The following is a 27675-nucleotide window of genomic DNA, read 5'->3' as shown; positions in this document are numbered from 1 at the left end:
GACTTCTTTTACTTTACTTTTGAACTTACTATGTCTAAGCATATAATTCTTTATGCTGGGGAGGGCTGAATTTGTAAGATCTATAACCTGTGTTTCTCTGACATGCTTAAAGCTATCTAAGATATATTCTTTTTCTGTGCACAGTTCTGTGCTGTGTTAAACTCTGCTCCAATTCAGTGGTCCTAGCAGGACACTGGCTGGCTTCATATTCAACTGTATGAAGGTGGGTTATTTTATTAAACACCAAAGAAATATCAAAGGACAGACATGAGTTGTCTCAAATACATGTTTTATTACAGTTTTTAAAAACATATTCATGAAAAACAAGGTCAAATTTAGAAATAGTGAATCACTGCAGAAATCCAAAACCTATTTTTTTCTAAAATCAAATAAACAGCTACAAGAATCAGACCTCAGTGAGGTCACCCAAGTTAGGTATCCCTGTTTCACAGACAGGCATTAAAATAGTAGAAATTTCTCGTGAAACATGCTCTGAAGAAACATTAGTCAAGATGCTTAGAAGCCAAGGAAACTGATCTCAAGCCAGACAGTTCCAAACTCTAAAAACAGTACAAAATACATAATATGCAGCTAGAAACAAACAAACAAAGGGGAAAATAAACCTCCCAACCCAGCATTCTGAGAGGCCAGGGCCAGGGTCTACCAAAAATTCTTTTTTGCAAACTCCATGACATGTGCTACATGTTTTATGAACCTCTCACTCATTTCAATGCTGTGTGACTAGGAGAATTTTCTGGTGGACTAGGTAGCAGCCCTGCATTCAGTGACACCCACTGAAATTGCACCTAGATTGTTGAGATTCTAAGCACACATAGCTAAGTGTCAGGCTCCAATATAAACGCTTTCCTTCTTGCAGCAGACACTTTTAAGTGAAAAGACATATCTTCTAAGCCAGCTTTTCCAAGCTTAGGTCTCTTTTAATTTTGCCTCTCCCCACATCCTCCCTGAACACTGGTCATACTAGCTGCAGTTAATTAGAGTTATAGTCCTAAACATTTGGAGGGAACTATTTTGAGAAGGGTAGGCTAAACCCAGAACTGATTCAATCTGGTTATCAGCATAGCACCAGAAATTAGTCCCATGTCTTTTCCAGTATTTCTGGCCCTGCTATAGCTGACCTTCAGTGGTATAAAAAACTGAAGTAGTTCAGCATTAGAAATAATTAGTACAAAACATTGCTAAAGGTTTTCTGATAATCCATTAAAATATGTGTTGTTGTTTTTTACAAGGCAGGGAGATATTAAACCGCATGTCCAACTCTGGAATAAGTAAAGCTAAACTAGGATATTGTGTTCTCGGATGCGAGCTCTTTCTCTTCCGAGAGAGCCTTCTTATGTGGTCCAGCAGGTCGAGCAAAGTCAGGGCCAGTGAAAAGAAACTGAAATAGCAATTTTGGTTCAGCAAAGCTGCAGGTGAGACCGTCACAAACAGGTGGTTCTTCCAGAGAATAAAGGATGGAACATTTCCCAAGGCTGTTCTATGAATATCTTAATGGGATATAGTAAATGCAAATATAAATGGCAGACAGTATGAAGAGCATCCAGCATTGCTGATATGCTTCATATAAAACTAACCAGCTTTGCTCAAATTAATCTCCAGGTGCAGCTTTCTGTTCTGAATTCATGCTTCCGTAAGGAAACACAAGGGGCAACCAATTACAGAGACTGAGGCCCAGACAGTCTCATATAGTGGCCACTTTCAGGACACCTAAAAATGGTACAGTCTTGATGAACCAGCTGCAACACAGGGCTTTGACCAATAGAAATTAACATCATGAACTGGTTTCTGTTTCAAAGTGTACTGGGTCAGCAACAGAGCCCGTCAGAGCTGAAAAGATGCATTAATGTCCAGATTGGACATCTATTGGCTTCAGTTCCATGTTCTCAATCTGGGTCATCAACTATTTTGTGACCATTTCCAGCAAGGTGTCATGATTGTCTTCTAACCACATTTTGACAGTTTAGCAATCCACGTGTCAGATTATGGTTATTTCCATACACAGCCCATGCAAAATGGAGCATTACATTCTACTCCAAGGCAAAGAATATCATCACATATCTCTTATTCCAGGCTTAAATGGAGACAGTACAGGAGAAAGTAGAGAGACAGTCCCTTTGCCCTCATTGGCCTGCCAGCTAGAATACTGGCAATAAATGAAGGAACTCTGTCATGCAGGAAAAGGCTAACTTTTATGCCCCAAAAGAAGTTCAGCTGATGTGACTTCTCCGTACAGATTCCTCCAGTCTAATCTTCTACACAGCCTCAACTTTTAGATCATAACTTACATCATTAGAGCTTGGTGGACAATGTATTGAAGATTCTACAGAAGGGATTTCATTATCTGTCCTGATGGTGTTTGGGTCAATCAATATGGCCTAGAAAACAAACAATATTAGACTTGCTTCTCTTCCCAGCTTTTCCCACATTCATCTGAGAAATTGGTTCTTCTTCCCACAAAGGTCAAAACTCCACTGATTGGATCATTTTTAACTTTAATATTTTCATTTTCTGATCTCATTCCAACCCAGATTATTTTTAATCCACACCCATTTATCTGTCCATCCTAGCTACAATATTATATGCCATTTTTTTTGTCACAACCTTTTGCATATGCAATGCAATGATTAACATACTTTAATCAAAATCAGAAATAATAACCAAACTCCAATTCACAGACGCAGCACCAATTATAATTCTGGTAAGAAATCTCACCTCGTTGGAGTCAGAGCGGGTTGCCCGGCACCAAAAATATGCAGTTGCAGATGCAATGCAGAATTCCACAATGGTGAATGTCAACAGCACAATCGCGATCCTATTGCCTGTCTTTTCCCAAACAGAAACATAATGATACAAGCCAATTAACAAATGGGAGTCTATCCATTTATCTTCTCTTGGGGGCTGCCTAGATTCATATAATTCTCAGGGTCCCCTACTTAGTGCCTTGGAACTCCAGTACTCTTGCAGGACTCTCCCATTAGAACTGTTTGGCTGTTTGTCCTACCAGTTTACATCTAAACCCAATTAATTTAAAAAGAAGAAGAGTTGCTATAATGCATAGTATGAGTCTTGCACACTGTGGGCTTGCAGCAGCATCTTCATTTCCAAGAATGTTTCTGTACCCCAAATGGCCCTGCAAACTTTCTTAGAGAATCAAGGGATGAGCAGCAGCAACAGCAGTCCAGAAGCAGCTGAGCTGCTCAAAAGAGGGAAAAAGTAATTGGGGGAGAAGAGATGTCCTGTAGAAAGGTGGGTGTGGGTGGGTGGGTGTGCACGTGTGCATGCGTGCATGCTAGAGGGCTTGGCAGATCACATTTGGATAAAAGAACTGGGAAATTTTCCCTTTTGCCATTCAGCCTTTTGTAAGAGCACCCACAAAATGTTCCCCAAACACCAAATGTACCCCTCAGAGGTAAAAGGTTGGGGATTCCTGCTCTAGTCTGAGTGAACAAAAGCCTCTTCAAACTGAAAACAAGTGTCACTGGAGGCTTCTTTCTTTCAGACCATCATTTGGGGGAGATGTCCAATCTGGGATGCATCAGGTCTGAGGCTTTTACTGCTGACCAGTGATGGGACTCTCATTGTAAAACTCAGTACTAAACTAGGGTCTCATAGAGTTCAGAACACTTACTTCTCCATGAATGCACATAGGATCAGGTTGTATGTATTCTTAGCCCAAATTATTTCATTGGAGAAATCAGTTTTAGACAAGCTATTTGAAGCTCTTTGGCTATACGTACGAGGGCCAGAAAGAGAGAAGGCAGAAGATGTGTGCATGGAAGTGGGGGAGGAAAATGTTAAAGGCAGGAAAGAGAGCAAACAATTGCCTAGAACAATCATTCCTTTCTCAGCAGGAACCTTTCAAGATATATTGCTAAGAAGCAGTGCTACAATATCTGTTGCCTTAGGTCCCTTCTTAACTAGGATTTCAAATTAGGACTTGAAGGTGGTTAATGAACCTTAGTTAGGAGGATGGTCTGGGTAGTAAACAATGCTGATGTAACATATAACCATGGTTAAGTCAGGCTGGAGAGGAGCTGGACAGCAAACATGCTGCATCGTGGGTCACATCCACTCTCTTCTCCGTTGTGAAGGGATTAAATTATCATGCAACCCTAAGGGCAGCTTTCTCCAGTTCACACTGGAGAGCCAATCCAGAAGCAGTACAGGTGTCATGCTCAGGAAATCATGCCCAACAGCACCGCTTGGTGCTACAGAAGGATGGCTCTGAACCAGGCTGTCCATAGCTTGAACCGAGTTGCCAGTTTGGATTCAGAAAGTTATCATCTGGGTTTCAGGCATGTTCGATATACATACTTGACTGCCCATGTGAAATGTTCTTTAACTGGATACATCCTAATATTGTGAAAGTGGATGTTTTCCTTCTCAGATATACCGTAACTATACCATCAACCCTTCTAATTCCTTTGCTGGTTTCACACAGTTTTCAGACAGAATTACACTGTGTCTAAACTGTTGAAACTTACCATCACTAACAAATACACGTAGTTATCATCTGAATGAAATGGCCCATTTATGCTCAGATCTACTATAAAGGCCAATATTCCAAGGAACGCAAAAATGGCACTGATGATATTCATGGCTTGTGAGCCTTTCACCTAAAATGCACAAATATTGAATGTTAGGTCATCCCTGGGAGAAGAAATTCTATTGAGAACTTTAGAACAGTCTTACCCATTCTGGTGGCACCTGATGGGTTGGGACGACAGCTTTGAGGAAGAATCTCCCCTAGTGACTTACAGCATCTTCTAGAGTCATCAACCATTGCAGCGCTGATATAATAACAGCTATAGGCTTTACAGAGCTTTAATAATGAATGGGCGATGCTAGAAGATGTTCAAAATCACTAGATGGACACTTGTTTCAAAATCTCCAGAGCACATGGCTGGGAACTTGGGAGTTGTAATCCGACATTTGGGAGAGCACAAGGATAGTAAAGGTTGATTTAGAATATTAATACATGTGAAGAGCTGCTTAAACTCTAATTCTGCATCTCATATCTTTGGGAATTCAACCCTCGCATTGAAAATTGGGAAGTTTCAAGCACTGTTGCCACCTACAGATGTTGGTTAGACTGGAGACAGACACTTTTTAGAAAGTTGAAGGTGATGATAGAGACACCATTTCCAGTGGCATGCACTCTAATTTCTTCTGTCCTACTCTCACCTCTGTTTGAAATAGGTAGAATACTCCCCACACATATATACACTGAGCTGCAAAATCAGCAGTATGATGAGCTGGCATATTGGGAAGAATGCTACCTTCTGGTCTCTCAGAAAGCAATTCTCAGCCTCCAAAGTTTGATAACCCAAGAACAAAGAACCAGCGAGTACCCTCACTCTGAATCTCTTCCCCTTTCAGTTGTAGCTCCCTTTGTGAGCCCATTGGTCCAAAATCTCCTTATAAATGTTTCCTGCTTAGTTCTTTCCAGAAAGTGGCAACTAAGAGCAACTCAGAAACTTTCCATCTCCATCCCATAGAGCAGTGTTTCTCAACCTTGGCAACTTTAAGATGTGTGGACTTCAACTCCCAAGGCTGGCTGGGGAATTCTGGGAGTTGAAGTCCACGCATCTTAAAGTGGCCAAGGTTGAGAAACACTGCCATAGAGGATTACTCAGAAGTAATTCCCACTGAGTTCTGTGTGGATAAATGCAGAGGCATAGAACTGCCACATTGTTGTCACAGATCTACAATACAGTTTAGATGGAATGGAATGCCCTGGGCAGAACAAGCAATTTTGGGGAACAGTGCTGCTGATTCCAACAGCTGTTGTCATATGAAAACATTGTATGAAAGACAGTTAAAGTCCTTCACAAATGGAAAAAGAAATCTCCTCCAGAAACGCAGTGGGTTTTTAATAGGACAAATGAGCAGTGCCTATGTACTCTGTTGACGCTCCCCCCTTCCCCCCTCCCCAAATATCCTCCTCTAAGTGGTACACATGCATTTAGTGGCTCCTGAACCTCCTTAAAGCATCTGGTTTAAGGCACTGTGCACCTTGGAGGCAATCAGCAGCTTCTGTAGATTATGTACAGTACATTATGATTTCAAAATAATAATGTGTATGCAGTGAGATCATCATACAAATGCCACACTTATGTGCCTGTATCCCAATGTCCAGCAGAAGTAAGCTGTAGCATTTGTGGGATGATGTGGTCACACCTTTCCCCCATGGATGCAAGTGCAGTTGTCTCACTGAGGTGCAGCGATAATGCGATTTGGGTCGTCAAGGTGCACTGAATCACTTCTTAGGTCTTTTCTACTATTTCCACTTGATGGAGGATGCTTCTGCACATGCACAGAAGCCTGTCCTGACTGCTGGAAGTGCCAAAGGAGACCCATGAAGGGAAGCAAGGCGGCAGTTTCTCATGCTCTTTAGAAGGGTGTGTGTACATCATTTGCAGCTTTAAGCTTTGAAGGGTTGTTTGAAGCCTTAGTGGATTCTGCTATAATTCAAGTCCTGGCTAGTCCATAATTTCCTTCTGGGTTGTGACCAGCATGGGATATAATGGCACCCATGATCAGGATCTGTTCGTAGCTGTGACTGGTGCATCAATTGTCCCTCTTCCTAGGGGAGGTTGACCTAGCTACATTAATCCACAACTTAATCACCTCCTTTGTATATTTCTGCAACATGCTCTTCACGGGTCTAACCTTGAAGATTATTTGGAAACTGCAGCAAATGCCAAACTAATGGGGTTTTGTTTTGTTTTGTTTTACAGGACATTGCATGACTACAGTATACTAACCTTGCATCAACTGCCCTGATTGCCAATTTGTTTGTTTGTTTGTTTGTTTACCTTTCCTCTAATGACACAGTTTGGGGCTAGTACACTTTCAGACCACTTCCCCCTTCCCCATGAACCTGCCCATAATTTCTTTTCCATACGTCCCATTATAAATTGGGTTAAATAGTGGGAGAACTGAAAAGGGTTTTCAGAGTGGCATCTCATTATGTAAGTCTTTCTCTGTGAGAGAGTTGGACTGCCCCTTCTTTTGCTTAAATTTAAGCCAGGGCCATTAAAATCATTTTATTCCACTTTGCATTGTTATATCTTAAAATTACTGCCTCCAATGTCAACATGGGCCTGAGGATGATGGGAACTGAAGTTAGACCACCAGGTTGTAGAAGGCTGTTCCAGTCATTGTGCTACAGCAGCGTATGGTTGTTCTCCAGGCATGCATGAAGTCCACTGTTAATTCTAGGTGGGACAAAGCATTAAACTGCAGTTCACAAAAGAGGAAAGAATGTGAGACAGACTCACTGCACATTCGGTAGGGCTCTTCTCAGCACCAATGGAGAGACATCCAGAAACAATGAACTGTGTGGGAGGAAGGAAACAAGTAAACATTTACATCTCAGTTAAGAGAGCTTCCCTTCCAGCCCTCACTAGACAATCTCATGAAGTTGTGATAGAAATGAAGAGGAAGATTGGTACCGTTAAAAAGGCTTTGTCAAGAAAGAAAGGCTATTAGTAAACTAAGCAATGGGATATAACCCAATATCTGTCCTAGAGATCAGGCATTTAATCAGCAATGGGCAACCCACAGGGACACATGGGACCTTCTGCTAATAATCCATCTGAATCTACAGCAAAAACACTCAGGTCTAATCTGATGCACAGGAGGAGGGAAAGACAGAGAGACAAAGAAAAGAATAGATCCCATAAAAAATGAGTGGAGAGAGGGGACATCAGTAAGAATGGGTGTGGGGAGGATCTTTCACTTTTGGCTCCATTATTTGCTTAAACTTCACTTTCCATTAATATGCAAATCTCTAAGGGATTATGAAAAGATATTGCCCAGCCCTGATATCTGAGAAGTCTACCCTTTCAGTCTAACATCTATCTATTAACATCCCAATTTTCCATCTTCCTAAGGCCTTGAAAATAAGGCTGTTTCTCCTCTGTCTCTTGGTAGGTGTAATGGTTGCCTATTCTAAAACACCATCAGACTCATGAGCAGGAATTCAAAGATATCTGATTTATTAAAGAATAGTATGCAGGATCACAGAGAAAGCTGAGAATGATGAAAGTGCGCCAAATTCAAACTAAAAACCCTCGGTGCAAACGAAATCCCTCCCCCCATAGAATCTTCTCAAGTTCACAATCCCAGGTGCTCCTAACGGTCTCTGATGGTCTGCAGGAAAAGGCCTTGAACAGAGAACATAACCCAAACACATTCCATCGCACTGATTACACAGACAGAGCTTGGTACAAGGTCTCACAGCAGCTCCTTCCCAAACAGAAACGCGCGTCAGCGCCATGGCATGGGAAACGTTACGATGTATAAAGTACATTGAAACAGTAAACATGACAGTAGGCAGAAGTTATGAGGCCCTTTCATGCCTTCAAATTATGGATTCTTCGCTTTGGAGCCATAGAACAGTACAGTCTGTGCTCAACTATGACTGATTTTAACGCTGGGATGAAAGTATTTGCCATATTTTTATATTTTATATTAAAATAAGCCAATTTCCTAACCTCTGTTGCCTTCATTTGCCAACACTGCTCTTTAACTCTGCTGGCTGTGGTAGTAAATCTGATAGTTTTATCAAAACTGTCATGAAGAAAAAAATCTCATTCAATTTATTCAACATGAGCACATAGACCATCACAGCAAAAATTCAGTGGCATTCAGCAAGTGAGGACATGGATAGTGAGGACAAAATAATGTGATTATTCAGTGAGAATAATCTTTTTATCAATAATTTGTGCTGATATATAAAGAATATTCATTGCAGCCATAATCAGATAAGGGAAGTAAATGAACTTTGGGAAGTGATTTTACAGATGTACGTAGTTTTGAGTATTTTTGTATATGAGGCTTAAATAGTCTTTGAGTTCTTCCCTTGCTATTTTTCATAAATACACAGTTGTGATCATCAGATCCAGTGTCAGCCTCCTTGGCCAATTAATATCCATCACAGTTGCCATTATGAAGTGTGAAGTTGTAGGTCTATAAGTAAGCCAACAGCTAGAGTCCTGTTGACATACAATAGGAGGGAGCCCAAGACAGGGCATTTGGTACAGCTTCCATCAAACCTGGGACCAGCATTATTGTTAGTTGCTGGAAAGCAGGAGAGAAACACAGTTTTGATTTCAGACTCACGTCACATATCAATATATGAGGCTTAAAACGAGCAAACCTCATTTTAAGCCTCATATATGAATGTGTACAATAATACAGAAGAATGCTGGGAGGATCCTAATGAAAAATGAGCTAGGGTGATCAGACTGGTAATTGGTTTGAGGCATATGGAGAAATGAAGTTGTGTAAACAGAGACAGCTACATAAACATGGGTGTGTTAGAACATGGACATCTACACAGGAAGTAGATGGTGAAACTGTTCAGAAGACAGTCACAGAACTGGACAGGGGTCAGACTTGGCATTGATGGTACATCACACTGCTGCTTCACACACAAACTGAATTTGCTGGATGCAGTTCTCCTAAAGAGAGCAGAGAAACCTCTGGGTTTATGTATAATCTGCTAGAGGTTGCACTTTCCAGATTTGTCTTATTATATGCAAACTGCCTTGACTGTTAAGCATGAAGATATGAACATATAGTTTTCATTATAAAAACACTTATCCACAAAAAGATTTGGACAAATCTTCCATGGTATATCTTCCCTTTTTATAACCTATTGTCCACACAATACTATTCAATATTTGTTAGTGTATTTTTATATCTTTCTATTGGGAGGTGTGCATCACCATGCCCATGCAGACTTTGCTGAGGTCACTGGTCATTTTTTCTCTCCAGTAATTGTTTAGAGGATACTCAACATATCTGTTACACTATCTGGCAGATCCTTCTCAATTTTTTTCACCCTCTCCCTGCATCCAATGCTTTTGGGTACACTATTTAATAAAACAGAACAAAATGCTGCACTCACATTTCTAGGATGAAAAGGTACAACAGGAATGAGGAAATACTGAAACAGTGTGGAACCAAAGGAAATAAGAAATGGATGCTGACAACAGTTCTGGTTTAGATGCCTCCTAAGACTAAAAAAAGAATTGGGAATATTTATATGAGAGTGTGTATGTGCCGCAAAACAAGCTAGTCCCAAGCAGTATGGCAAATAAGCATCTGGTAAGAGGGCATTTTGCCGCTTTCTGTTTCCTGCTGCCCTACAGACTTGACTGGATTTTGTCCCCAAATGAATGAGCCATTTTCTGAACAAAATAACTGGAAGGCCCTCACATGCTGAGAGTACACAGCCCCTTAACGCAGAGTAAAGTATCTTGTATTCTATATGAGTGAAAAGCAAATAAAGAAAGAAAAAATCCAAAGAGGGGGAGAACAGTATGTTGACACTTTTCCAGGATGGTTGCATACTGACATCCCATTCACTGTAGAGAAGACAAATGGCATGCCAGTTTGGTCCCAGAGTTGCAGTGGCAGAACCAAAAGGCAGTGCTAGAGTTACCATATCTGGGCTGCAAAAATTTAGACAAGCAGATGGCAGCAAAGAGTCAACAATTTCTGTATCTCTCTGCTGGCCTCCAATAATCACCTTAGTTGGCATGAAAGCGAAGAAATGTCCCATATACCACAAAAGGATGAATTGTCAAACTTCATTTTCTACTGTCATGGTTTTCTCAGCTGAAACATATGCTATGAAAGCTGAATTCTCAGAAAGACTGAATGAAGAAAAAGGATGTTTCTGAATTGTGATTTGGAGAAAATCATTGAGAACACTTTGGACTGCAAGAAGAGCAAACCATTCAGTGTTGGATGGAGTTAAACTAGACTGCTGATTGGAAACAATGATAATGAAGCTAAAGATTAGCTATGCTGGACATCTAATCCAAAGGCAAGAGTCCCTGGAGAAGACCCTGATGCTTCAAACAAGCTGGTTGACAGAAGACAAGGTGGTTGGATAGGGTCTCTGGTGACACAAGCAAGAGCTTACCAGAACTCAAACAAGCAATTATTAACAGACAATCCTGGCAATCCTATTGGGTCACAAAGAGTCTGAGTGACGGAACAACTGAACAACAACAGTGACCACTCAGATTTGGGCATCCCAGAGGTGAGCCCTAAATCATGATTATTTATTTCTTAGATTTATATCCCACCTCTTCTCTAAGAGCTCAAGGCAGCTTACATAGGGATTTCCCTTTATTTTATCCCCACACCAGCAAGCCTGTGAGCTGGATTGGGTTAAGGAATGACTGGCCCAAAGTCACCCAGAGAGTTCTCATGGGACAGTATGGATAAGACGATGTGCTTGTTGTCTTCATATAGGACAATGCTCACATTATGGAATTATCTACTGAGCCCAATTTTCGGTAATGCGCTCTACAATGTGCTCAAGTTCCTTTTCCCATGGCAGCAAGATCTGACAATAAGCCTCTGTGAACTCTTGCCTTCCTTACTCCTTCCTTACATGGAATGGAACAAGCAAGGGAAATGTAAGGACACTCATTAGTCTTGAGGTGCTGCCAGACTAGAATCCAGTCAGCTTTCGGGGGCTCAGTCTATGAGACTCTAATTGTCTGCACCGCTGAAGCAACTTTCAAGCAAAAGGAATTTCCAGTTTGGAATCCGTTGCTCTGCAACACCATCCCATAAATGGCCAGCTGCCCTGCAGTCTCTAACACAAGGACTCTAATATTCTCACAAAGAGATGGAATTGTAACAGCTGATGGACATATACACCCCTGCAGCGTATGGATTCTTTTTAAATAAATAGAAGTTTGACCCCAATGCAACTCTTAGATTCTCATACATCCATATAAACTTTTGCAGCTATGTTTTCTCTCTCTGGCAGTTTCCAGGTATGTGCTCTGTTTGCACATGAATAAAACCACTACCATGAATCACAGGCAGCTGATAAATCTGGCTGGCAAAAAACACAAGGAAACAGACCAGGTAGGGTGAAGAATCCCCACCTCACACTCCATGCCCAGCTACATGTATGATCCTGCTCTGGTTCAGATGATCCTATCGACACCTGGAAACCCCAGCAGTTCAAACTTTGTCTTGGAAGTGGGCATTGGCAAGGGCATTATTAGGCAAACTGTTTGGGGGGAGCCAGGCCACTGACTAGTCAAAGCCTGGCAAAGAGTCTGAGCAAGGACAGGAAGTGAATGTTTGGCTCACCTGCATGTCAGACAACCAGGGATTGGAAATGTGGTGCTTGTAAGCACTAATGTACTTCCAGAAACCTCCTGTTCTGGCTCCCTGTGCCACCAGACTTTTTTAAAAAAAATTCCAAGATAGATGGATGGATGGATGGATGGATGGATGGATGATAGATAAGAGAGAGAGAGAGAGAGAGCTGCATGCTGCAAAGTCCAGACTTTAGCATCCCATTTATTTGCAAGAATGCCCTTGGATCCCATAAAGGTCTCACTGGAATAGTAGACAGCTTCCTTTAGGGCTAATTCTGGTAAGTAGGGGCTTTGTGATTGTCCAGAAAGCCATTATGGCAGCTGTTTTGTGAATGTCCCCATCATACACTCTCAGATTCCTTCCCTACCCTGCACAATATAGGAGAAAATAGAATAGCACATGTGAGCACTGAGCTAACCCCTTTTTTGAATAAGATGATTAAAATGATTTTTTGTTATCTTGTTGCAGAGGAAAGCATGTGAAAGAGAAACTATATATCCTAAGCATAGTCACTAAATCAATTGATTTGTTTTGTTTTATTTTACTACTTTAATAATGTCTTTTCTCTTATCAAAGACGTCAATTTGGCTATTTCAGCAAGTTCCATCATCTTCACTATCCATTCCTCCATTGCGGGTGATGTTGAATCTTTCCACCTTTGTGCATATAATAATCTCATTGCAGTTATCATATATAAAAACAAAGTTCCATGACTTTTTCCTAACTGTTTATCAATCAGTCCCAAAAGGAAAGCTTCTGGTTTCAATTATATATTAGTCTTTAAGATCTTCTGAATTAGTATATGCATTTGAGTCCAAAATTTTCCAGTGTATTGCTGACTGGAAACTCCTTATAGACTTTTTGCATGAAACAGAAAAAAATGAACCTATGGTATATTGTTTTGATGATTAGAAAAAAAAATAGATTATAGAAAAAATATTTTATTTTACTACTACTACAGCTGTTGTTATTATTATTTAAATATGTATGCCATGACTCCTAACAACTTTGGGTTGTTACAAATAAATACATTAAAAACAAGGAAAAATACAACAATAGACAAAAATGGAAGAGTAAATGTGCCTTCAAATCATTCTTGATTCCTAATGACTGCCTGCTGAAGTCCCTGCAGCTATTTTTGTAAGTGGTTTGCCCCTGCTTCCTTCCAAAGGCTGAGAGAGAGTGACTGGTCTAAAGTCACCCAGTTGGGTTTGTGACCAAGGGAGGACTAGAATTCACAGACACCTGGTTTCTAGCCTGGTGCCATAAACTACTGCATCAAATTGGCTCTCATTGATTTATTACAGACCCCCAAAGGTAGGTCCGTACATTGTTCCTCAGTCCTTAGGAATAAGCTCTACTGTGCTCAACAGGATTTATTCTCAGGAAAATGTGTGTATGTGTGTGCATGTATATAAACATTAATGTGCAGTGGCTTGTCATATGCTTTAAGAAAATTTTTTTCCCTTCCTCTTATAGTGTGTTATGGACTTGCAGCAGCAAAAATCCAACCAACGATTTATATTTAATTTTTTTTCAGTTTATGCACATTTTTGTATTGTAGATTTTGGGCTGACAAGTACCGCAGAAATGATTTGTGACCCAGGATGTCAGCATCTGGCTTTCTGCAGTTTGAAAAGGCAATTATGCCACTTTGAGCCATTTTGGGTCATTTTTGTTCCTTGGCCTATTTTGCCCATTTAACAGATATGGCTTTCTTGCAGAACAGGAAAGGTGGGTTGACAGAGGGCTCTTGTACAGCTAGAGACTGTCCCCCCCCCCCCCCATTATCTTTGTTTTGTAATCACAAAGTTAAAAAATGTCTTCCTTCAGTTTCATTTTTCATTTTCCAGTAGAAAACACATGAAAATTGCAGTGTGAGCTCTTCAAAAGACTCGTGACCTCTCCAAAAGGGAAAAGAGAGCCTATGGTCTGGGTGATAAATCTGGATGACCACTAGATGGTGGCAAAACAATGAAGAAATCACTACCCTTTTACTGACCACTTAGTGGTTTTCCAGATTTTTGCAGCTCAAGTATTGATAACCATAGTCTAGGGTCTAGGCTTTCCGAAGAAAAGGAGTAGAGAAGAAGTTCCCCTTTGCTCCTTGAAAACATCCTGTCCTCTGCCTCACCAGTCTGGTTTTATACACCAATGGGCTCTCTCCAGGGTTATTTTTGTTGTCTGAAAGCCAAAAAATTGGTGGTAGAGGTAAGAATTTGCCAGATTTTGCATCAGCTTTGACAGGGGCACCCAGGTTAACCTGTTTCAGTAAGCACCAATGACTTTAAGGTCATTTATTAAGACATACACACTTTCTTGAACTACAGTCCACTTCTTTTGATCCTTGAATTGGATCCAGGAATCCAATGAATTCTTGTTGTGAGTTACAAACATGAGTCAAACCAACACACGCACACACACACATACACACACAAAATGAATGGCAATAAAAATGTCTGGTCATTTCTGCACCACCATAACTTCTATTCCCCGAACCCTCTAAAGCTGTTCAAAGGTGATCTTTGGGTGTCCTCACTTCTGCCAACTTTAAAAAGCCTGACACTTAGCAAGTCAACTTGTCCAATGCTGAAGAGGAGGGAGAAACTTCCCAGCCTTCCCCCTGTTCATTTCCTCTCAGCGGGGAGCTGCAAAACTGGCCATGTACCCCTTTTTTCTTGAAAACAGGGGTTCAGGAACTGGGAGGAAGATGAGGCAAGATTTCCTCCAGTAAATAAATGGAGCCTCAGAGTACAGAAACTGAGAGTTGTGGTAGTTTCAACTGAACCAGGAATCAATCAAGCCAGCTTTCCAACACTGGGGACATCTTGGGAATATTGAAGTCCAATCTGATGCACTATCCCTGTGTGAAAGTGCTGTATGTTATCAGCCAACAACTGTTTGGGGAATGAAGATTGCTCATCAAGTAAACATCTGCTTGTCCTTTCTGTATTTCTTGTGGCCTTTCTGTATGTCTGTATTTCTTGTGGCTTCTCAGTATCCCACACTCTCCCCAGTTGTGAGTGGAGATAGGCAAATAATAAATTCATGCTGACTACAAATGCCAGGAGTCTCAAGACATCAGCAAGGTGGCTAGCTAGGGAAGGCTAATTTTAGGCTAATGCTTAATATTCCTACTGGGGACCCAGAAACATTTCTAGTATGAATGAACTTTCTGTTCGTATTGCAAACTGATTGGCACCATTTGCGATCCAAATGTGACAAAGACCTTTTCACACTACTGAATTGAAGTGTTCTCCACCCATCCTTGAGGCAGCAGAAAACTATACTGGCCTCAGATTTGCTCTCCCCATTGCTCATAACTATCCTGCCTCTATTGCCTCTGTTTCAGTTCACGGCCATCACCTGATTCCTCCTGAACAATGGGTGAGAAAGCCTCACAGACATTCACACCCTGAACATACTGTGGGAATAAGGGGGAGGAAACTATCTGAACAAAAGGCAGCTAAGGATGAGTTAGATCTGTCACTCAGGGCTGATTATGAGGCAAAGGCAGTGTCATAGGAACAGAGTGTGTTTGTGCTAAGATTTGGCACAAGTGAGGACAGTACTCTCCACCGCTCTGTGAGCCAGCTGAGAATGACTGGGATGACTAAACAATTAGATCTGTGGATTTAGCCACCCTCCTGCCTTCACCTTCCAGCTATCCCAGGTTGGGAGTCAGCTGCCTCTGATCCCACAGAACACCATTCCATAGGATCAGAGACCCTAGATCTAGAGCTCCTTCCCTCTTGCTACCTCTCCTAGCCTGGGCATCAGCTACCTGTAGAGAGCAAGGACAACATGAGCTCTTCAAACTTGCTAAGACTGCTAAGCCGAGCTCAAAGCAATGACTAGCAGGTTTGCAGGGGGGTTGTCTGATGCAGCTAAGGTCTCTCTCCCATTTCATGGCACAGCCTTCCTTCAAAGGCCCTCTTCCTGTGAGTTGGAGTGATTCTTCTTTCAAAGCCAGGTCTCCAAGTGCAGGATTGGTGCAGAGACCCAGTGGGGACAGGTGAGCGGCAAATTTGTAAGATCTGGACTCTCCCACTGCCCCAAACAGAATAATCCTGGGCAATAGTACCCAGATGTATATATCCCACACCTCAAGTAGTGAATGAGTGCTGGGCTGATTCCAATCCCCAAGGTCCCCCACTGCAGCACCAACTGTTTGGTGAAGTGTACAGATTGTACTCATAGTAGAATTGCCACAAAGTAGGCTGTTTAAGAGGAAAATGCTAGATTTAATATTGTAACAGCTAAGGATGACTTTAATGTGCCTCAGAAATGGATTGGGGACAAGATGAAGGCAATGTCATGGGAACCTGGCAGAAAAAAAGAATTCCCTAGGGAATGTCTGTACCACACATAGAGGCACATGGGGAAAGGCTCTTAGAATCAGCAAACGGCTTACACAGGAAAGAATGGATGCCATGTGGCTGTTTCTTTCAGAGATCATGCGCACCATATCTGGTCTGGCCGTAACCCCATGTATGAAAGCACTATCAACATTGCAGCTGTGAGAAAGAGAGCTTGCTACAGGAAGTGGAAGCCCAGTGGCATGTTTAATATTATACCTTTCCTGTTCCTGGAAGAATTAAGTGAGTGGCAGAGTGGTAGAGCCAAATCTTCATCTGCCTGGCAGTTGCCTCCCTGTCATAACCACTGCATTAGTTGCTAAGAACGTGTGTTTGTCTTCAAAGTTAATTATGGCAGGTCATTCTGACCAGTTGTTGGCTTTTTACACATTTTACTATTTTTACATATGGTATATTTTTATGTATCTTTCAAATATACATCAATTTTCCTCAGGATAGTTTGATTCCACAGGGTTCATCAAAACCGCAGATAAATCTAAAATCCAAATTAGAGAAGCATGAAAGTCCTACAGTATTTAGGAATTAAACTGAAAGTGTGGAGGTTTGAAACTCAGTACAGAATGGAATGTGTAAGCTGGCTACATCCCTTTCTTCTCCCTGACCTTCGTGCTATCAGCAGGAGATTGAGTGAAACTTGCTTTGGTTTGAGCGGGTCAAAAGTTCTCCATATAGTCTGGCATCCAGCTTTATTAGTGCCCTGTATCGCATGGAAAAGTGTAACTTGCATTCAGATGAATGCACATATGGGTACCCTTGAAATTTTCATCCAAATACATGGATGTTGGGGAAAGTGAGACATGAGCCAATGCACACATTCCTATCCTCTGCCCAGTTTGAAGCCCTCTATGCATTCAGCTGAATGCATGAATCCATCTCATATCCTCTGAGCTGACTCTGAATATCTTTGCCAAAAATGTTTGGAAATATAAATTTTTTAGACTGGAATAAAGCTTTTGTCTCCCCTTAATGCATCTCCCAATAGTTACACTATATCTGATAAATCTGCTGCTGCTGATCATTTGTTTGTTTGTTTGTTTATTGCATCTGTTCCTAATAGATTTCAGGTTTGAACTGGGGGAAAACTACACATTACACCCAATGGTGTGTAACAAACCCCCAGCTGGTGTTTTCAAATTGTTAAATGAAAAGGAGCTGCTGAAGGCACTAATTTGGAGTGCAGGGATGGGGAAATTCTGTGAGTCCATCCTTGTTTGCCAAAGGTTTTTTAAAAATTTTTTAAAAAGCTCCCCCTTTCCTACAAGGTGCTGAAGTGGGTTCCCATTGTCTGCTTCTACCTAGACATGTGTAAGGCAGCCTTAAGTGCCATCCAGATGCAGGCTAGATGACACCTCCCCAAACTCCCAGCCAGGATAAATGACAGGTATGTTGGCCAGGAGTTGTGGAAGTTAAAGTCTAACACTTGGGGAAGGCTGTTGTAAGACAAAACAAAACGAAGTGATAATTCTGAACACGAAACAAGTGTTTAGAAGACAAAGAGAAAAGAGACTTCTGCATCTGATGATGTGAACTGCAGCTCATGAAAGCTTGTGCCTTTTCATACAATTTGTTTTATTAAAGAAATTTGTATTTAGTATTAAAGAAAAGGTGCTACCAGACTCCTGAAGTTTTGCCACCTTAGACTAACATGGTTTTCCTCCTACAATCTCCTGCCATACATAGACTTGAAAAATAGCCTTTCAGGGCTGCTTTTTTCCCTCCCCCCAAATAGCTCCAACTAGCAATACTTTTTGAAATGCAAATGCATTTAGTAGATAGTTCACTTTTGAGGAAGGTTAGGGATAAAGTTTGCAGACAGTTCATGAATTTCTGTGTGTGAACAAAGGACAAATCTACCACACCGGTATTTCTACCCCAATCCCTCATAGCACAATTTGACATTGACCCAAGAATATTTTCACAATTAGCAGATCTCTGCCAACCTCGACATGCAGAGAATAGCATGAGCCAGTCCCAGCTCATCTTCTCTCCTTCCAGCGGATCAAAAGAAGAATGCAGAGAATCTCATTCAGCCAGTGTTGCACCCCTGAGCTATCACACATTGTGGAATAACAACATGCTCTCATCTCTCACTTCACTCAGAACTTAAATAAAATGAATTGCAACCCTCTCCCCCAATGGCTTTCAGTGCACATTTGTCAAGTGAATTGGGGGAAAAACCCAGAGAGGTTGTTCTCAGAAGCTATGCAAAGGGAATCTGAGTTTCAAAAAATGTAAACAAAGTACTGAAATCCCCCCCAGGTTTCTTAACTGCCATACTGCCATTCTTCTGCTGTGTGAAATGATTTCAGTTTGGCAATTTGGCAAGTGGGCACTTTTCCCAATAGCAGTGACCATGGTTGCTATGCAGGTTGCTATGGTGGCTGGGTCGGAGAAGTGGGAGAACGATAAACACTGCATAGAGACAAGTTCCAGGAAGAGGATGCTGTACTGCTATGGGAATGGGAGGTGTGAGAAAATGCAATGGGTGGTGGTTTGACGCCAGAAGATGGAAGATAGGAGAATTCTTGCCAATCGGAAACAGACTGCCCATGAGGGTTGCAGAGCCACACTGATTCCACCAGCTTTGCTGCTATCCTCAATAAAATGGAGCAAACTTATTCAGCTCCCAAAATAGGTGATGGTGATGATGGCGATGATTTGTTAGGTCTTCTCACTCCAGAAGACAGTATACAACCACAACTGATGCCTAATTGATACAAATGTGTGTGGGTGTGTGTAGAAGAGTATTTTAAGTGACAATCTTCTGGGAGGTGAAATAAGCTTTCCTAAAGAAAAAGAATTGTAATTTTGCAGTTTGGGACCTGCCTCTTAAACTCACCCCAGTTTAAAAAGGACATTGATAAACTGGAGCAAGTGCAGAGAAGGGCTACCAAGTTGGTGAAAGGACTGGAAACCAAGTCCAAGAGGAATGGTTCAAAGACCTAGGTATGTTTAGCTTGTAGAAGAGAAGGTTGAGAGGGGACATGTTGGCTGCCTTCACATACCTGATGGGCTGTCAGCTTGCAGAGGATTCAGACTTATTCTCACCTGTGCCAGAGGAAAAGACTAGGACTAATGGGATGAAACTTCAAGGACTTAGATACAGATTAGATATTACAAGAACTGCTAGACAGTAAAAACCTGTCAGTCAGTGGGATAAGATTCTTCCCCTTCACTGGAGGTTTTCAGTTGGGGGCTGGATAGTCATCTACTGGGGATGGTGTCGTGAATCCTGCAGTATGCAGGGGGTTGGACTTGATGATCTCTTAGGTCCCTTTGAACTCTATGATTGTATGATTCTTTGATTCATGCAGCATGTAGAAGTTGTATTTTAAAAGCAAATGGCAAGCATGTAGTATAGGATATATTTTCTTTGGCTGAACCAACATCCTAATACTGTACTGATGTGAATGATCTTTGACCTGAAGCAGTCTAGAATCTCAGAGCAATGGTGATTCTATTTATAATTTATACCTCTTCCCTTTCCTAGGAGAAGGAGAATATTTTCCCCTTAAAGTAAAGATGCTTTTAACAAAATGGAAAAAGACATTTGGGGAAAAGTGAAAGTACTTCATTTTAGTATGAGCATGGTAGGAACATAATTTAAAAAATTACAAACCAAAATTCTGGACACTTCAAAACAAAGGAAGGAGGGAAGGAAGGACATCCAACCTCATAACATGTTTTTTGAACAGACAGGACAGTTTTTGGCAAAAGAGCTATTGATGACTCATAACAGATCACACACTTTTGAAGGAATCAAACAACAGCTGAAGGTTTGGTTCCACAACACTGACAGACATCTCAGCTAAACCTGGTTTAGCTGGGAGGAAGCATCACTGAACTCACTGAGGAGGAGATGTTGCTAATCATGCAGTCCAGGGACTATGTCCTTCAGCAGCTGATGCCCTGTCTCCTTCTCACCAAGGACATCCCACCATCCTTCCTTCTTCATATAATCTCTCTGCCTCTTTTCTGCCTGCTCTTCCACCTCTCTCCCCACCTATCCGGGAGGGAAAGGGGGTATTCTCTAGTCCCATGTGTGATACTCACAGATGCTCCTCCCAAGAAGGGGATCTCTCCAGACACAAAGAATGAGGTATATACACTGGTCAGGGTGCTGAGAATGATCCCAAAGCTAATGTGTATGAAGCCAGTCATGATCTGGATGGTCTGTGGGAACAATCAGGGGAATAATGCTCGGCACTTGATGGATTAAATTCACGCATGCACACACATACACCCCTTAATGATTATACTGACTTCAAAGCATTGGCACTAGAGGATCTACTGTATGGTTACCACATATTTTGTCTTAGAGCAGCCTTTCCCATCCTGGAGATTTTCAGCTGTGTAGGAGTTCATCTCCCCACCCCTCATCTCCCACCCAGTTTAGCCAAAGGTTGGGGAAGTTGCTCTGGAGCCTCTTTCCACAGATCAGGTACTTCTCTCTCCCCACAGCTGCCCTCAGTTTTATGTTGCAGATCTTCAACTTCTAAGAGCTTCCTAAAGATTCATGAGAATAATGTATGTTTGCTAGTGGAAAGAAATCTATATTCATGAGAATAATGTATGTTTGCTAGTGGAAAGAATAATGTATGTTTGCTAGTGGTGTTTATAAATCTGTTGTAATTAATCCTTTATTTTGACCAGTAACTAGATTAGTCAATACCACCTCCAAAATTAACTCCAACCCTATTGACCTTCTGGAAATCTCTTAAAATGAGTTTCTTTTTCAGCAGGCCTGGGGATCCCTTGGTAACAGGGAACCCACAAGTTGGTTGTACTGTGTGTGAGATTCTGACCCACTCTCCCACAATCTTGTTTATATTTCTGCTTAATTCTTTTTAAAGATTACTTAAGACTGTTTTAATTGGATGCCACCTAGAGTCACATTTGAGAGATGGCAGTCACAGTATATAGATTTGGTAAAAAAATAAAAAAATCCAAGTGACTCTATCTAAGGTTGGGGAGGGAGATGCTCATTAGGCCAGAGCAGTTTGTAGATGAGTTGAACTGTTTCTAAGGCTCCCAGTGCTCTGGTCTCCTCCTCGCATGGTCCTCAGGTCAACCTGGGTCAGCCAGAGGTCACAGAACAGTTTTGCATTATGTGTGCCTGACAGGTTATATTGGAGTCACCCAGTCTGTATGAAAGTCCAGGAGGAATTTATGGGAGCATTCTGGTGTTGCTGTCTGCTTGGAGTGTTTGGCAACTAGCCAGCAGCAGTAGCTGCCTGATGGACTGTCTTCAGATGCATCACAAGTTGTCCAGTGCTGTGGATGAGGATCTGGACTGTGACAGGTAAGCATAGATCCTCTTCACGCAGGGAGCAGCTTGGGCCTTTTTATTGGAGGCATTGTTGCCATAGATTAACCAGTCCCAATCTGGTCCCTCCTGGTTTACAGCTTCTGTCATCACTATTCCTCAAGTAGCCAAGCAAGGTAATTCTCTGTGTTGGAGAAGGTTGCCACAGAGCAGCCTTTCTCAACTTTTTGACCCTGGAAGAATGTTTGAAATGTTTTTCAGGCCTCAGGGAACCCCTGCACATTCAAGCTCAAATATAGGCCAGAAGTTACCAAATTATTATATTGGTTTCATGAGTAGGCCTGTATATCTGCACTAAGAGTGTTCTTAAACTGAAATTAAAGAATGAAACTTATTTCTTTAAGGTGAAGTTGCCCGAATTTGAAATAATTTTTTAAATAAATTGTGATCTCCCAAGGAACCCCTAGTAACCTCTTGCAGAACCCTAGGGTGCCACAGACCCCTGGTTGAGAAACCCTGCCATAGAGAATATAAGGACTGTGTTAAAATCCAGATTTTAATTCAACCTGGATTTCACAAATACAGTATTCATATTTTCAGGACATGAGGGATGGGAACAGATCCCATTCCCATCATACAGTCATATCTGAAAAAAACTGTAGCCTTTCCATTTTAGTTGGTGGTATATATAGACCTAACAGAGGAGACATTGGAGTCATAACAATGGGTGTAACTACTTGGAGCTTCTGAGAAGGCTCAAGGAGAAGACTTTTCAGGAGCAGCTTGTTACTGTCACCTGGCCTAGGTTGATTTGAGCACTCTTTTCTCTACTTTCAGCCTCAGTTGACAATAATCAAAGATCCAGAGTAGACAAATACCGAAGAACAATATAGTAAGACCTTGATTTACTATAATTGGGGAGGGAGTGTGCGGTATTCTCAAATATCTGTTAAAACCCAAAGTATACCATTTGTGTCAATCTATGTCATCTGCATAAAAACATCAATATGCAACGGATATAAATTGCCATGGATATCATCAAATTAAAGTAAAATTAATTTAAATGACCAGATTATTTTGGATGCAACAGCCTTGCCTGTTATTTCAGGGGATAATGGGATGGAAATTTTATCTGTTGCATCCAAAGTTAATTACATAAACTGAGAAACTCTGGATTATTCAGTTGAATCAAGGTTGCATTGTACTAAGGAGAGGAAATATTTACAGTATTTATATTTGGTTGCTATATTTTACTTATCTTTGTGAAGGAATTCCTAATTTATTACCTCTATCTATAGAAGTGTCCTTTTGGATAGAAATACTGAATATGGGTGTTTAAAATTCCATTTCTCTCCTTAAGGTCAAAAATGAATTTTTATAGGAAATTAAATGGGTTGTTTTCCTATTTTGTTTTGTTCTGCTGTGGTTTTTGTTTCTTTGTTTGCTTATTGTGCTTTTTAAAAAATTTCAGTGCTTTGCTGATGCCCTGTAAGAAAGAAAGAAAGAAAGAAAGAAAGAAAGAAAGAAAGAAAGAAAGAAAGAAAGAAAGAAAGAAAGAAAGGAGGAAGATGAGGTCAGAATTCTCAGAAGAGAGTCCAATGATTGGGTAAAAGCTATATAGTTACTGTTGTGTTGCCAGACAGGCTGACAACAGTGTTTGGGCGGATTCGATATGGGAAAATTTCTCATTATCCTCATGGTAAAATGTGCAAAAGATACTGGAGTCACCAAGTGACAGACGATGAGTCTGGCACCTTTGGGATTGCTTGATTAATTTTTCAAAGTTAAGGGATACTGATGCATCCGATAAGGTTGGCAGCTGCCTAGGAGAGCAAATGCCAGGCAAAACAAATCAGTCAGAACACATCTAAAGTGGTCACATGCCATGCAGGTGTCTTTAAAGAAGGCCTTTCTTTGTCCAGGGCAAGCTGAAAGACAGTGAACCACTAGGAGGGCCAAGGCTGAGGCCCTGACATTGCTCATCAGCAGAGAGGACCTGGAACGTCAACTGTGCAGGAACACAAGCCATCTGCTCGCATCTTCTCCACTATGCCTGGTGTTTTTCTGGAAGTGATTATTGCTAAATGTGATTGTATAATACGCTTTTGCCTATGCAGATCTATCTCCTTTGTGTGTGTGGAACATTATTTTTCTTCATTCCCTTAGAGGTATCTAGTTCAAAGACAGGTAGAATTTGCCATCAACAGATGACCACCTGCATAACTGAACCTACTGGGAAAAATAATAGGGTAACCCTGGTAAAAATTTCTGCATTTTCTTTAAAAGGACCATGATATTTATTGTCTCCTTTTACTTTTTGTTAATTAAAGAACCTGTATCCCTTATTTCTTTGGGAACCTCATCTTCATTTTAATGCTTTGATGCACTGAAAGAGAGAACAAGTCTACTTCTGCAATCAGCTGGGAAGAAAAAGTGACTATATAGTTCCTTCCATCTGAGTGCAGCTTTGTAAAACAGGGCGATGTGCTGTCACTGATTTTTTCCAGCCCAAGGCTTTTTTTGTATTTGGATCCAGAGCAGTCATACAGCCTATCTAATGTTTCACAAGCCCAATCATTCCAGTTAGGGGCTCTGTTGCCTTCAAGAAGGGACTTAGTGTTTGTGATCTGGGCAATCCCAGCAGAATACCACACCTATTTTTAGGAAAAGTCCCTTTACGTGCTTCTGTAGTAGCACAAAAGCACTGACTGTTGTAGGATTTCCCTTGTAAATGTAGCCATTGGTTTATTCAGAATTGCTGCATGGCTGATCCATTAATGCATGCATAGCAATTTCTATACAGATCCAAATGGACATGGGTCTGTGCTTAAGCTCCAGTTTTTAAATATATTTTGTCTACAGAAGAAGAAACCTTCTGATTTACACGATGGAAGACAATGCCGCAGCATTGGACACGGCTACTTAAGATGTGCTCTCGGAGAACAGTTCTAAATGCTTTTATTTCCCCCAATTGTTTATCACTGTAGGGGGGAGCATGGAGAAAAATGGAGGGCAGGTCGGGGGAGGGTTAAGGGAATGTGCTGCTATTTCCCTCTAACTGCAAAAACCACACAAGCATCTTTTGACTTAATTTATACAAGCTATGGCAGATTTGTACAAGCCATGTCTCTGTGCTTTGAAGATCAGGGTTTTTTTTTAATTTAGAATTTACTAGGTTCTGACTGCAGCCTGTTCTAAAAAGTAGACTGAGCACTGGCTGGACAATATGGATTAAAAACATAAAAATTATCCCTCTGGGCATGTGCAGAGTAATCACAGATATAGGGAATCTGGGATTAGCTTTCTGGACAGTCCAGGACCTTGATCAACCTACTACTGGAAATGTTGTCCAAATTAGGACCCATGTAACCTAATTTTTCCATTAGAAGAATGCTTGTGGAAGCTAATAAGCAGGCATAGAAATGATGGGCCTCCTTAAATGGTTGGGCTTAATATCTGGTATTCAGCTAAACCACCTCTGAACATAGAGGTTCCATTAAACAATACAGTAATTCTCAGCTGTGAACAGTGTCTCTGTTGACAGCTTTCAACTGTATTTTAATACATTTTCTTCCTAGAATAACATTACCCACTTCTCCTATGTACTTAGGGCACTGACTTCAGTGTTTAATTTTGGACAGCTCGTTTTGCTGTCCCAAACCATATGCTGAAGTTAGGATCCAGTGTCCACAGGAAAGGACCATTCTGAAATTGTGGATCAGCAGGACTTCTTACTCTCCTTGCCAGCAGCAGATTTTGTTCCTGCTCCTGGGAATATTTAGTATAGGAATGCACACAAACCCACACATATATTGGCAGAAGATCATTCTTAAAATGAACAAAACGAGCTATTCTCAGGAAGATGTTCTAACCAAATGAGTCATTATTTCCCCTAAGTGGGGACATGACTGATTCCCAGGTTCTTTACATGGATTCATTCTGAAGCATTTCTCTGATTCCATCTCTTCCCATCTACACCCCTCATTCACACATATGCACATACACCAGAGAATCGCATTGCTTAGCCTAAATCAAGAGATCCGGTACCATGCTGGAGAAACCCATCCTCAACTCTTCTATCCACCCCCAACCTTGCCCAACCCAGCTCCCTCCCCAGAGGGTTCTCCCAAGCCTCTGTCACTCACCCCCAGCACTCGGTTCTTCCCTTTGGGAATAGTTTCCACTGTGTACATCACAGTCCTTCTCCCCAGCCGGAAGTTCCCCATTCCCTGCATGGGAACCGGCTGGTGTGTGTGCTCCCAAGCCTACAGGTCCCTAGCAACTGAACACTCCGCTGCATCAGCCAGGCAGGCTAAACATGGATAACAGCTCGCTCGGCCTGGCTGCTCAGCTCCAGCACACGTTCTCTTCCAGAGAAAGGGGGAAAGTGGTCTTATTGGCTTCTGTCAGCGATGATGTCACTTGCAGTCAGAGATGCTGCAAGAGACTGACGGGGTGGGGAGGGAAAAGTTCTGGCTGGTAGGTAAAGCCACCTTCTTCCAAAACTACCTTCTCAGCAAGCAGAGAGGCAGCACCAGAGGTGCCTTTTACCCAAAGCTATTGGATTTCTGAGCAATTAAGAGATTTAGTCAGGGGTAAAGCTGCTGAAGAAATCTCATTGATAGTCTGTGCTGTAACAGCCATTCACAGAGATGTCCCTTTCACAGACAGAGGAGAACACAAGTTATCAAGGAAGTGGCTGGAAACCCTTTTGTGTATTGAGCAAAGAAAAGTTCCCTGAATCTTCTCCATGGTGGTGTTAATACATTTGAAAATGCTGCTGATTGGTTTGAGTTTATGCACACATTTCCCTCCAGGACACTAAAATCAGTGTAGGTGGTATGCTATGTTCCTCCTTCTCCTTCCTGCACTGCCCACCCCTTACATTTATCCACAGGTTACTGATGGACTAAAACCAGAGGAGGTCAGGTTCATGCAACCTCTGCCATGGAACTATGCTTCTTTGCAATATTTCCAATTTGCTTTTTGAAAGCATCACCTGCACCTTCGAACTCCTGAGCTTATCTTACTTTTGTGTTACTTGTAGAGATTGCTTTATACTTGACCTGTGGAGCAATGACTACTGGAGTTTTTTATAAATTCAGTGAATGGTGTCTCCTTTTTGATGATAGATTGAAAACCAGCTCACTTGACTCTATTATTCTGTAAGCAGCATTAGGGAAGCATCTTCAGGGGTGTCAATGCCTTCAGCTCCTTTCACATCTTTACCTCTGAATAAGCTTTGCAAGGAGCCATTTGAACTCTACTCATTTTAATTTAGCTTTAAACTGAGAAAGATGTTTAAAGGTGTAGAACCTACTAGATAAGTTTAGGCCACTCTCTCTCAGTGCAATCTACCTCACAGAATGTTGTTGTGAGGATAAAATGGAGATTCCCATTAAACCACCCTGAGTTTCTGGAAGAATGGTGGAAGACAGACATATAGTTTTCCTTATTTGCAGATGAGCCATGGATGTGCACGTGATTGGGTGGGGGGGAAATGATGGGTGTTGCAACATTATGATGCAAATGTCATGACTTAAGTACCTGCATCAGATGTCAGGATGCAAATACATGGTGCTGCATCATTGGTAGAATGATGTCACCTAATGCATATCATCAGGTTGGCATCATTACAGATGGCTGCAAATGCTGCTGAGATGCATGTGTGTATTAATTTATCAAATAAAATAATAATATAAATCAGGATCATACATCAGTGATACAGATATGATTCATGATATTTCAGAATTCAATATTTCCATAGCAACATCAAAAATAGTTGGAAACTCCCTCCCCGCATACACACATGGAAAAGGCAAGAGAATATTGCTCACGAAAACTGAATAGCTGAAGCTGCTG

The 27675-nt window shown here is 41.4% G+C and overlaps 1 protein-coding gene across 2 annotated transcripts; it reads right to left on the bottom strand.

Annotated features, from left to right (window-relative positions):
• Nucleotides 1-1260: 1260 nt before the first annotated feature.
• On the bottom strand, nt 1261-26139 carry LOC134489896 (membrane-spanning 4-domains subfamily A member 12-like). 2 transcript variants are annotated; one of them, XM_063292771.1, is made up of 6 exons: nt 25959-26139; nt 20601-20720; nt 7305-7361; nt 4506-4637; nt 2734-2844; nt 1261-2396 (listed from the first exon to the last, which is right to left on the bottom strand). In XM_063292771.1, the coding sequence occupies exons 1-6, from the start codon at nt 26046-26048 to the stop codon at nt 2274-2276; spliced, it is 633 nt and encodes a 210-aa protein (XP_063148841.1). In that variant the 5' UTR covers nt 26049-26139; the 3' UTR covers nt 1261-2273. The 2 variants fall into 2 exon arrangements, with proteins under 2 accessions (XP_063148841.1, XP_063148849.1); XM_063292779.1 differs by lacking the exon at nt 20601-20720.
• Nucleotides 26140-27675: the final 1536 nt, after the last annotated feature.

This window comes from Candoia aspera, chromosome 1 (assembly GCF_035149785.1).
Source record: "Candoia aspera isolate rCanAsp1 chromosome 1, rCanAsp1.hap2, whole genome shotgun sequence".
NCBI classification, from domain to species: domain Eukaryota; kingdom Metazoa; phylum Chordata; class Lepidosauria; order Squamata; family Boidae; genus Candoia; species Candoia aspera.
The sequence above is the reverse complement of the archived record's forward strand: the minus strand, read 5'-3'. Positions and strand labels throughout refer to the sequence as shown.

Coding starts and splice junctions, on each gene's coding strand:
- LOC134489896 (XM_063292771.1), bottom strand. CDS start 26,048: ATGCAGGGAATGGGGAACTTCCGGCTGGGGAGAAGGACTGTGATGTAC. Junction 4,638..7,304: donor AGAGCCCTACCGAATGTGCA/GTGAGTCTGTCT, acceptor TGTGCATTTTAG/GTGAAAGGCTCACAAGCCAT. Junction 2,397..2,733: donor CCCGCTCTGACTCCAACGAG/GTGAGATTTCTT, acceptor TTTGTTTTCTAG/GCCATATTGATTGACCCAAA.